Source organism: Electrophorus electricus, chromosome 6, assembly GCF_041902795.1.
Source record: "Electrophorus electricus isolate QZ-2024a chromosome 6, ASM4190279v1, whole genome shotgun sequence".
NCBI lineage: Eukaryota > Metazoa > Chordata > Actinopteri > Gymnotiformes > Gymnotidae > Electrophorus > Electrophorus electricus.
The window spans coordinates 3,300,001-3,311,660 of NC_137502.1; the positions used below are offsets into that span (position 1 = coordinate 3,300,001).

General features: G+C 44.1%; 1 protein-coding gene across 2 annotated transcripts in view; it reads left to right on the forward strand.

Moving 5' to 3' along the window:
* n4bp1 (nedd4 binding protein 1) overlaps positions 1–8,444 on the forward strand; it is an 11,595-nt gene extending 3,151 nt beyond the window's left edge. The window contains exons 2-7 of one of the 2 annotated variants that reach the window (XM_081715926.1): positions 1,298–2,775; positions 5,481–5,611; positions 5,796–5,892; positions 6,319–6,426; positions 6,600–6,701; positions 6,897–8,444. In XM_081715926.1, the coding sequence (XP_081572052.1) occupies positions 1,298–2,775; positions 5,481–5,611; positions 5,796–5,892; positions 6,319–6,426; positions 6,600–6,701; positions 6,897–7,206 (2,226 nt within the window). In that variant the 3' untranslated portion in view covers positions 7,207–8,444. Of the gene's footprint in view, positions 1–1,297; positions 2,776–5,480; positions 5,612–5,795; positions 5,893–6,318; positions 6,427–6,599; positions 6,702–6,816 lie in introns of both variants that reach the window. The other variant, XM_081715927.1, reaches the window with a different exon arrangement.
* The last annotated feature ends 3,216 nt before the right edge of the window (positions 8,445–11,660 follow it).

Here is an 11,660-nt window from a genome sequence, read left to right on the forward strand (position 1 = left end):
TATGTGTGTGTGTGTGTGTATATATGTATGTATGCATGCATGCATGCATGCATGTATTTACTGGTACACACACACAGTACCAGTAAAAAGTTTGCACACCCCTACTACTTTTTAAAAATAGGAAGGTATCAAACCGATTAAATATTACCTATGTGATTATGCTGTGTTATTGACTGCAATAAGACATGACTCATATAGTTATCCTATACTTCGATGACATCTTTGCATGCTCTTGGTGTTCCCTTAACCAGCTTCATGAGACAACCGAAGACATATGCATCACATCTGTAGGATGAGGAACCAAAGTTGTGAAAGAAAACTGTTTGTTAAGTGTGCATCCAAGCATAATCTATTAGAAATATAATCCACTATTAAGAACATGCATTGTCAAGTGTGTCCAGACCTTTGACTGGTACTGTGTTGTTTTAAAAACTGTATAGCGTTTTTATGTGACACTACTGTTTTGGTTGTTTTGACATCAGACAAAAACTTCAATTTCAAGTGTCTTCAATATTGTTGTTGCCATGTTGCCAACCACAACTGCCGTCCTGTTTCCTAAAGATATGCTTTTGACTTTCCATAACATTACATAAGGTAATTGTTGACTACGCTCTGCATTCGTCAGTATGAAAGTAACGCACTTCAAATTTGGAGTGCTCCCTGGGAGTTAAGGGGTTAAATAAGGTGTGGTATGTTGTTGAAGCCTCCAAGCACAGCTACCCATGTAATTATTAATGTGCTGTGTTACATAAGGGCCTGTTTTGCAGCAGCCACAACAATAATTATGAGATTTCCACTTGTATTTGGTTTACAATTTAGTGCGATTACGTTATGTTCATATACCAATGGTTCAGTTGTTGTAAATTGGAACTATACATAGTTACTTCTTCATCTGCATATGAGCATGTAAACACCTGATTCCTGACATGCACTGTGAAAACATGGTTATTCTGATTGCATGTGTCTTCTAACTGGACCAGGTATGAATGTTGAATGTTAAGGGACTGGGATTTTAGTCAGAAATTTTGGTTGGCATATTTATAAATGTTGTATAATTCTAAATGGTAGAATCAGAATTGGTATGTTCGCTGTTGTATTCTTGGCTGTTTTATTTTTTCATATGAAAGTAAATATTAGGCACAACTAATCAAACATTAATGGCCTAGAAACACTTCAGCTGCTGTTTACTATTCTACTGAACCTGGAAACCGTTGGACCACAGGGGCATGTGGGCAGCGAGGTCAAAGCCTATAATGTGTGTGTTGACTCTCATAGCCGTGCTGTGCTTGTTCTGCAGGAGTACGTGAAAGGTCTGTGTGACCCTGAGCTGCAGAAGGAGGAGAGGTATCCAGTGGACATGCACTGCATCTTCGCTGGCGCTCGCGGCCTCTTCCTGGACCGGTTGCTACGGGACACCAGCGCGGAGGTGCAGGTGCTGGAGCCGGGCCGGCTGAAGTTGCTGGGCTGCGCGGAGGCTGTGGTGATGGCGCAGACCCGCGTGCAGCAGTTCGTCGCCCTCTTCCAGGAGAAACGCAGCCTGCCTGCTGACCGTGAGCCCATGGTCAAGCGCACATTTAAGACATTTGTAGAAGAGCGAGCCGACAAGTACACCATGGAGTTGCTGCTCCTGCCCAGCGCTCTGAAGGAGGAGCTTCTGGGGCTGGCGCAGAGCCCCACGCCACCAGGGGCCACTATAGACGCGGAGCAGGACCGCTCCCAGACCAGCACCCCCGTCACTGAGCTCTCCCACCGCATCCTGGGTGCCTCCTTTGAGGACAAGGTAGGGCGGCCCATGCCCGCGACCGACATGGCGGTTGTGCTGAATGGGCGGCCCTCGCACAAGCGTCGTTCGTCCGAGAGTGAGCAGCGTGACACCAAGAGGCAGTACTCTCTGGAGAGGCGGGATGAGGACCAGGAGAGGGAGGACCCCTGTGAGGCCGGCCACACCTACACCAAGACGCCCAGCAAGGCTGTGGTGGTGCTGGACTCCAGTGAGGTGTCAGACGAGGGCGAGGCGGTAAGCCCCGAGACCAACCTGCGTTGCCTGGTAAACTTCTTCAGAACCATGGGCTACCAACAGGAGGTAGTGGAGCGGGTGGTGCGGGAGACGGGCCAGACGGAGGACACCTTCTTGCTGCTGGAGCGTATCGTTGAGGAGACTCAGAGGAGCACCCAAGGAGGCCAGCGTTCATCTGCCAGCTCCGACTGTGACGACCTTTCGCCATCCGCCAACACCGTCTCCAGTTCCACCTCCGCTTGCGCCCGGCTCAAGGAGAAAGACCGGTTGCAGGGCCGAGCCCTGATGGGGAACAAGTCCCGAGAGAACAGCAGGGCAGCCAGCCGTAACGGTCTGAACCAGAAAAGCCAGACGCTCAACACTGTGGTGGACGAGAACGACGACGTGATAGAGATGGGCAGAAAGTCCCGGACGGTGGGGCCACTGGACTTCAGGTCAGACTCAAGATCTGACTACCTGTCACGGGGAGGCTCGCAGACAGTGGGGCCCGTCCGGGTGGAGGCAGTGACCATGCTCCGGGCTGCATCACAAAGCTCTCATGCTTCCGAAATGCGATCAGGCTGCTCCTACCAGACAGTTTCGGGACGTGTGCCCCTGCCCCGCACAGAACCACCAGCACACTGCAAGGCCTTGCCTCTGACAGGCGTGTCTCGGTTCCAACAGTCCCTGCGGACCCCCTATAAGCTGGTTCTGCAGGACGTACCCGGTCAGCCAGACCTCCGCCACATCGTCATAGACGGCAGCAACGTGGCCATGGCGTAAGTGGGTAGAACAGCGTTGACGTCACCAGCTTAGTCCTTCTCTGCCCTACAAGACACAGTGACAGCACCTTATTTTCACACTGTGGCTGCGGGTGTGTGTGTGTGTGTGTGTGTGTGTGTGTGTGTGTGTGTGTGAGAGAGAGATCCAATTTCGTTTTGTCTGCGCACACACGTGTGTCTGTTTGAGTATATATGACTGTAAAGGTTAGCATGCCAATTCCAGTAAGTCAATATGCATGTTTTTTAAACCCAGCTGTGTGTGTGGGCTTTGGGTTGGCTCAGGTTGTGTGGGCTCAGCCCACTCATCTTTATTCTTCCTCTTTGCGGGTTGAGGCATCTTTTACTTTTGCTGTTCCTCGGTCGCTTGGCTTCTGACTTTCTTTGCAGTGCTCTGGGTGGTTTCCTTCTGGTAATCAGTGCTGTGACGGTGGACACCAAAGTGTGATTAATAGTTTATCTGTAGGAGGATGACTTACAATGGGAACGTGTTTGAATAACAGTGAAATTTACAGTGAAACAGTAGTAATGATGTGGCTGTAGAAAGTCATTCTGAAAAAAAAAGGAGACACTGGAAAGAAAAATGAAGTGTCAGTGTTTTTTTTTTCTGGATTGATTTTGCTATGCCGCCATTTACACACCACATACCTTTGTTCTTCAGAAAAAGAAAAATTAAAAACTATAAATAGGCTGTAATAGGCTTTTCATTTCAGAAGATTGCTTGCATCCACTTCCCGGGATTGCACAGTCTGGAACACACATACTCCGCAATAATCGTGTTCACCGTGTTCAAGAAGGAGGAGTTGGAGTCCATTTTCAGAGCCTGCACTACCACCACCACGTTTCCTCTATATAAATGATTCAAATACATGACCCATATGTGATCAGCAGATGATAACTTGTTGCCATAAAGCAAGGCTCCTGAATACCTATAGCAGCTTTTGATACCTGTAGTGATGTTAGACATTATCTCTCAGGGGAAAGGGATGTGGGGGGGGGTTATTATTATATCGTTATGCTGTTAGTTTAACCAGTGCGCATGGTCTGTTGGTGACTGGCTGTGCAGTGACTGGTTCCATTGTTGTGATGTAATATGCAAGTCTGTGCTGAAACGCTCCCTTGTAATATCGCTTGTTTGTTTCAAAATGAGGTAATTTCACCATTATGGTTCCTCGTCACAGCTTTTTTTTAAATTATTTTTAATTCTTGATACTTTAAGATAACCAGGTCAGGGAAGCAGGTGAAACTTTGCTCAAGTACATGGGTTTTTTAAAGAAATAAGGGAGAAATTAATGGGGATTTTTTTTTGCATATTTGGCTATTTGTATTTCCAGATTGGCAAGGTAATTTTACTGCAGACGTCAGCTGCGGTGGACTTAGTAACACTTCCTGTTCAGAATCACTTTCTCTTGTAAAGGGAAGTTCCCTCTGAGGACTGTGGCCCTGTGTTTGTGCTTAGATAAAGCACAGGTATGTGCTTTTGCCCACACACTCCTGTGTTAGGGGAGAATGTTTTAAATCATGGCCTTGGAGATTTGATCAGTTCTGTCTGATCCCAAATGTGGTCACAGAGACCAGTATTTACCAGGGGGGACTTTCTGTCTCTGTTCATTTGCCTATAGAATATCAAACCACACAATGTCTCTCAAACTATACAAATCGGTTGACTCCTTGTTTGAATACTATGTACATTTTTATTAGGAAATTCTGACTCTAAAATAATTCGTGGAGTAATTTTCTAATTTTTTAATCTCAGTAACCTACATGTCAAGTTGTCACCTTTTATTTTTATAACATCTTTAAAGACAAGAGGTGTCAACCAAAGTGCTGAGCAAGGAACTTGAACTCCAGTAAAAGTAAATTAGAAAATAGATCAACAGATCTTACAAACCTAGGAAGACCCTAATATAAATAAAGTAACAATAATAAAACGCAACAGACAACAAAACTAGCAGATATCTCTGCCTGGGCAAATAAATACGTTTTTATACTGGATTTAAAAATGTATATTGTAAAAATATATATTGACAATCTTATTTAAAAAAAAAAAAAAAGACAGTAGAAAGCTTTTAATCTCAGCCAAGAGCGGGTGATGGTTAAAAGGTACCGATTTGAATGACACTGATTTGAATCAGTTGAATAATTGGAGATGTTTATGAAAAGCATAAACATATCGTTAGAACCTAAAACAACTACAGGACTTCATATACTGTGTAATATCTATCAGCATGTACAAGAGGTTCATTCCATCGAGGAAAAACCCTTGGCTCCAAATGCACATATGAATTTACATTTAGCTGACGCTTTTATCCAAAACGACTTATAGTCATGACTGAGTACAGCTTGAGCAATTGAGGGTTAAGGGTCTTGCTCAGGGGCCCAACAGTGGCAACTTGGCAGTGGTGGTGCTTGAACCAGCAACCTTCCAATTACAAGTCAAGCACCTTAACCTCTGAGTTGCCACTGCCTTGAAGCATGGCTGATGCGCATACGGTGCATGCATGATGCGTACGAATAGTTAAAGGAAAGCGCAAACTCTTTGTGGGTTCATTTCCTATGAAGCACACACACACACAGATAAGCGTGTACATACTTTGCCTGTACTGTAAGTGGTTGTGGGTAAGGGCCTCTGCCAGAGACTGTACATGGACATTAGTCAGTGTCCACCTCATTCACTAAAGAGAGTTTTGACTGTTTCCCTCCAGACACGGACACCATCGAATCTTCTCCTGTCGTGGGATTGCCATCGCTGTGGAGGCCTTCTGGCGAAGGGGTCATCGAGAGATCACCGTCTTTGTACCCCAGTGGAGGCAGAAGAGAGACCCCAACATCACTGGTAAGGCCTTGGAGGTTTCCTTCACTTCAGATGTGACATTTTTAGTATGTCCTGGAGTTTTAAGCTGGAGCAACTGTGTATCATATTCATGTTCATACTGTATTCAAACACTTATTAATTAGCTTCCTTTAGGATGGGCAACCTGACTTCTAGGTTTTAAAGAAATGTTTCTCCTTCATCATAGAGCAATACTTTCTTAATCAGCTGGTGGACCTGAGGCTACTCTCCTTCACCCCGTCTAGAGAAGTGTGCGGGCAAAGGATCAGCTCACATGATGACAGGTGCAAGCTCCAATCCCAGTGTTATTAAAGGCAGCCAGTTTATGGGCTGCTCCATCTGCAGGTTCAGTGGTAGCCCAGTGGCAAAGATACTCGATTAGTAATCAGACGGTTGTCAGTACAAACCCCATCACCGCTAAGTTGCCCTTAAATTGCATTACAGTCACAATTGTAAGTCGCTTTGGATAAAAGCATCAGCTGAATGTAAAGGATTATGGTTAAAGGACCCCACATGCAAGAAACCTTTTAAAGACTAAACCTTTCTTAAACAATCTGGGTTGTTAACCTTTCTTGACCCATTTATTCGAAGGAGTCCAACTAAACTGCATGTGATTTGCTGATAACTCAGTCAGATTCAGATTCTGAAGCATCACGTAACCGCCCCTTTAATGCACTTATACAGTGTTTGCTGCATCCTGCACCCTACAGGTTTCTCCTTCACCTGGCTGAGAAGACAGGAGGCGTGATTGTCACCAATGACAACCTGAGGGACTTTGTCACCCAGTCTGAGGCTTGGAAGAAGATCATACAGGAGAGGTTGGTCTTGCAGACATGTTTGTAGTCATGTGTTATGTACTTTATCATCGTCTTATAGACTTTTGAAATGTTTATTGTGTAAAGCACTTTGAGATTTTGTAATCAGTTGAAAGTGCTATATAGACTGTTGTTGAAGTTGTTGGTTGTTGTTAACTTTGACTGAATTTGTTCAGACTCCTGCAGTTCACCTTTGTTGAGGACCATTTTATGATCCCAGATGATCCTCTGGGAAAGCATGGACCTCATCTGGAGCAATTCTTGCGTAAAGATAGCCAGTGAGTGGTTTTTTTTTTTTGGTTTTTTGTTTGTTTGTTTGTTTTTTGTTTTGTTTTTTTTGGGTTTTTAAAGAAAGGAAGCAAATTTTAAAAATCCACTTGTGTTTGATTACAGTTAAAATTAGGGTCCATTCAAGTTACTTGCCAGCAAGCTCTGGAGGAGTGTGTGACATCCTCCTCCCTGTCTGCCCACAGCCGGAGTCCTGTCATGTGCTCTCAGAGAACAGATTTGCGCGTCAAATCCTCGGTGTATCCACAGACCATTCAGTCGGTGCCGCTCCCCTCCAGACCGGCCTCCCATTGGCCACATTCGGGCCCGCCTGACTGGCACCCACCTCGCTCGTCCCCATCTCCGCCTCCACAACGGTCACCGTTGGAAACTACAGAGTTGAAGAGGAAGTTGTACGACATCTTCCCTGACCAAAAGCAGCGCATCGATTGTATCCTTAATGACAACCCTTACATGAGGGACCTAAATGCACTATCAGGCCTCTTACTGGGCTGAACAGTTTTCTCCTGAGAGCACACATGAAAACACTGGTGGTGCATCACAGATCAGCAGTGGAAGATGGTGTCGTTATTTTGTTTTCTTCAATAAACCAATATTGAGCTGCAAAAGGTTTGTTTTAAGGACACTTCTCTCTACTACTCTGCGTTCAAGATCCCACCCTCAAACGTATAAGCACAATATGCCTTGCAGTTTAATTGAATTTGCATTGGCATAAAATGTTTGAATGTTGGAAAATGTACCATCGAAGTGCCATGTATTTGTTGTAAATATTTATTATATAAATAGCCTTCTCATAATTTATCTATTAAAAAGTAAAAATAAAAAAACATTGTGTTACAAGGTGTTCCAGACACAGCTGCATTTAAATTGGCTTTACTGTACTGGCTGCTGAAGGACAGAAATTTGCTGTTTGCAGTTTTTGGTTTGTTTTGCTGTTTTAACTATTGAGCCAAATGGAAGATGCGTTTTTTTCTTGGGTTTATAGGTAGATAGTAAGAGAGTAGTCTGTAGCTCAGTGAGCCCTACCGAATTGTCCTATGAGCCCCTGTATGGATCCTGGATTTGTTCACTTGGTTTCCTTCTCCATCTTTGTAATGATTCAGATGTCATGAGCGGTCAGCCCATACAAACCTGTCTGGAGACCCCCCACCCAGATGAGTCAGAGTCTTTGAAGCAGAACATACTGAATGCCTTTTGTCTTTTTTTAAAGTTCACAGAATCATCACTTCATCACCAGGCACTCCCCTTTCCAACTCTCCACTGTGAGACACAAGCCGTAATGTGAAACTGTGACTGACCTAGGTTTGTACTGCGGTGAATATGTTGACCACCAGAGGGCTGTACAGGAACCATTGGCTCTGCTATGTCTGTACTTAAATCTGAGAATGGGAGCTACTAATGTACAATTGTCTATTGGAAAAGGGGAAGGGAAAAAAAATCCATTGGAGTTTTTCATTTATTGCCACTACAATAGGACTATTGCACAACCTGTCGATGTCTTTGTTCCCATCCTGTCAATCTTGTTGCTGTCTTGGTCATGTGCAGGAGTGGGTTCTACTTTGTGAATTTGTATATGATTCTGGGGACTTGTGGGACTTGTTTGAAGTGGGGAAGGCAAGCAGTGGATCCAGGTGAGCTGTGGGTATCTCGCAGCTCTACTGCTGATACACTGCTGGTTCATTTCAGGATAGCAGTGTTGATAAATAATAAAGTACATTTATGTGTTTCATATACAGGCTATATGAGTGTGGATTTTTTCCCCCTCCCTCCTGTAAGGACGTGTAGCTAAACCACTTAGCATGTGCTGTAAATGAACACGCGCCATCTGCTTAGGTAGAAATGTACCTACACTCCCTGGGTGCCTGACCCACGCGTGCCTTTTTTTAGGTGGGTCTTTGCATACTAGCCCATCTATTAGTGTGCACGTTCATTAGCCGCACTCTACCAAGTTCATCACTGGTCCCTTTCTACCAGCAGGACATTAATGTTCAGTTAACACTGATGTGTTGGTGAGAAGTTCATTATGTGGGTTGAATGGCTTCCTCTTCCTCTCCACCCCCAACATGGTGCCAACCAGGCCAGTTATCTGTGCTCCCGTTGGGCCATCATGACGATGTGCTACATGTGTATTTGCCTTCAACCTCCTGGCTGGGTGGTGTCATGTGATGGTGGGAGAATTAGCTTGTAGGTTGAAGGTGGAGATGACTAACACTGGGAGAAAACCAGGGTAAATTTTTGAAAAAAAAATGATGCAATGTGTACTACAATAGATAGTGCAAACTCATACAGTTTCCACATTCTCATCTGTAGTATTGGTGCATTCCCTACGAGAACTTGCATGACAGATGAATGAACAAATGAATGGTAGTGAAGTGTAATATGAAGTCCCAGTTCGTGTTGGTGTTGTTATAACCCCTTTCACAAAACAGCAAATATGGATGAATGCTAGTAATTCAGGAACCTCCGAGCTTACAGAATATCGCCAGACTGGGGTACGTGATGCTGATTTTACTGGTCTTATGGGACTTGCACGTGTGCATGCATGTGTGTATGTAGTTAACGCTAAGACTTAGTCTAAAAGTGATCTCCTGACCAGTTCTATTACTGGAGGAACAGAACCCAATACTGTTTGATTAAATTTATCAGTTGTTATCTGGTTTTATTAGGTGTGATGGAGCAGGGAAATGACCACACTGGGATGAACGCCAGCCTTTTAGGAGTAGAGCTGGGCACCCCTGTTCCAGAGTAAATAAAAGTTAAGCAAATTAAATTAAAGTGCTGTGAACACATTGTAAGAGGTGCTTTGGGTCTGACAGGGTTAAACTATGTTAGAAAGTCATCAAGGAATACCAATTGACCACACGACAAAAGGTCTTGACAGGGTCACCCACAACAGGTGAAGGACTAAACAGCTGCACATACCTTAAACTTGGTTGTTGGTGCCCCCTGATGGCGGCCAATGTGTGTGAATATTTATAAATTCATATTCATATAGCCAATTTTACTGCCATCTTGTGGTTAATACAGCTCTCTCACAACCTGTATGTAATGACCGTGGTTTTTTTTTTTTTCTCCTGTTCTATGTTCCTATTTTTTCCAACCTGAAATCCTTCCATACTTTCTTCCCTCCAACATACATGAAGATCTAAATAGACACAATTATCACAAATGTTTTCATATAGTCTAATCTCAAACACCCAAAATTGCATGTTAGCGTCACAGCGTCCTTACCTGGCGTGCGTATTGGCATCACAGCGTCCTTACCTGGCGTATGTGGTTCAAATAGGCTGCTCAGCTGTAGGTTGAACATACTGGCACCATGTCTACACGATGGCTGATGTCCACAGGGCTTCTCAAAAAAGTAGTTCACTGTTTTTTGGCAGCTCCTTTCTCCATTTTCAAATGCTACCATAGCAGGTTACATTTGGTCTGAGAGTGAGAACCCATCCTTAAAAACTGTTATGACACTACAGCCCTAGCATAGTGAAACAAGAAACATGGTCACGTTAATATATTTACACCTCCTGTCAAAAACATGATGTTATTGGATTTTTACATTTTTCTCTTAATAACTGGTAGAGTGATCCCTTAAAGGCAGTACCCCAGGGCTACAACTTTCACATGCTATTTAATCATTCCTTAATCATCACTTAAGTGATGTAAAGTGTTTCAGCTGGTTCAGCCATTGCATCCTGGCATATTTAAATCCACAAAGCTGACATGTTTACCATGTGTTGGTATTTTAATGTGGCCAGCTCATGATGATAGGGCAAAATATAAAAACATGTTTAGTTGAGTCATTAGTGAGAAGGACTGGGTGAGAGAGAGAGAGAGAAAGAGAGAGAGAGAGAGAGAGAGAGAGAGAGAGAGAGAGAAAGGCAATCAGGCCGTCGATTCTCCACCCCAACTCCGTCACCTTTTGTTCTCCTTCTCTTCTGAACATGGCAAAAAAATTCTGTTCTGTCCCAGGAGGAAGTCCCAGATACCATCAACATTCCAAATCAGGTCAAAATTCCCAGAAGTGCTGCAACTTCACAGTATCCCCATGGAATTTCACCTCGTCCCCATCTGCTACCCTGCTCCAGACCTCTCCTTTTTTCTGCCTGTTATTGTTTCTCTCTTCCTCTCCCTCCCTCCCTCTCACACACACACAAGTACACACCCTGTGCTGAGACCGTCTGTTTCCTCAAACACTCGGAGTGCTCCCCAATCAGACCTCTGCCACCCCTCCTGTGCCTTCTTCCTCTGGCTGGGATGACCAGTGAAGAAGCAACAGAACTCTCTCATCTTTAATTGTGAACGTGCTGATAACCATGCGTTTCATTGTGAGTGGGTCCCAAATTCTCAGCAAGTGAAGGCAACTAGAATAAAATGAGCCTACACAGAAAGCAGTATGTCTAGTCAGAAGCATAGCTTTGTTATCTGAAGACAGTAGTTGGGGTCACTATAGGTCAGGTGGCAGAGTAATTATTTAGAAAAGAGAATGTGCCTTAAATTACCCAATAATACATATCAAAAGAACTTGAGCATTAGATAGTGTTGCTGGGAAAAATTGCATTAGGCCAAAATTAGGGCCGAACAGAACTGTTTTATCATTTTCGCAAAAACCACGAAGCACTGATTCAGACATGAGTAAATGTAAACAAACACACACCCTCATATAAACACACGAACAATGGGGGTATGAGTGTATTTATGAGTTTGCTGATGAGACAATTGCTACAATGGAGACAGAAGTCAAGGGAATCAGTTGTGACTGTGCTGCATGCGATTAAAGGTGAGAGGTGAGCTTGCTGGGTGTTAACTAAACACACTCTTTTAACTCGTCCATGTGGTGCACTGGTAGCTCTCATGGTTCAGGGAGGGGCAACTCCCTTCCTTCCATCTGCTGCAGAGCAGCAAACAATGATGTCATTTCCTCTCTGGGTGAGCTGGCAACTTTGAAAGCT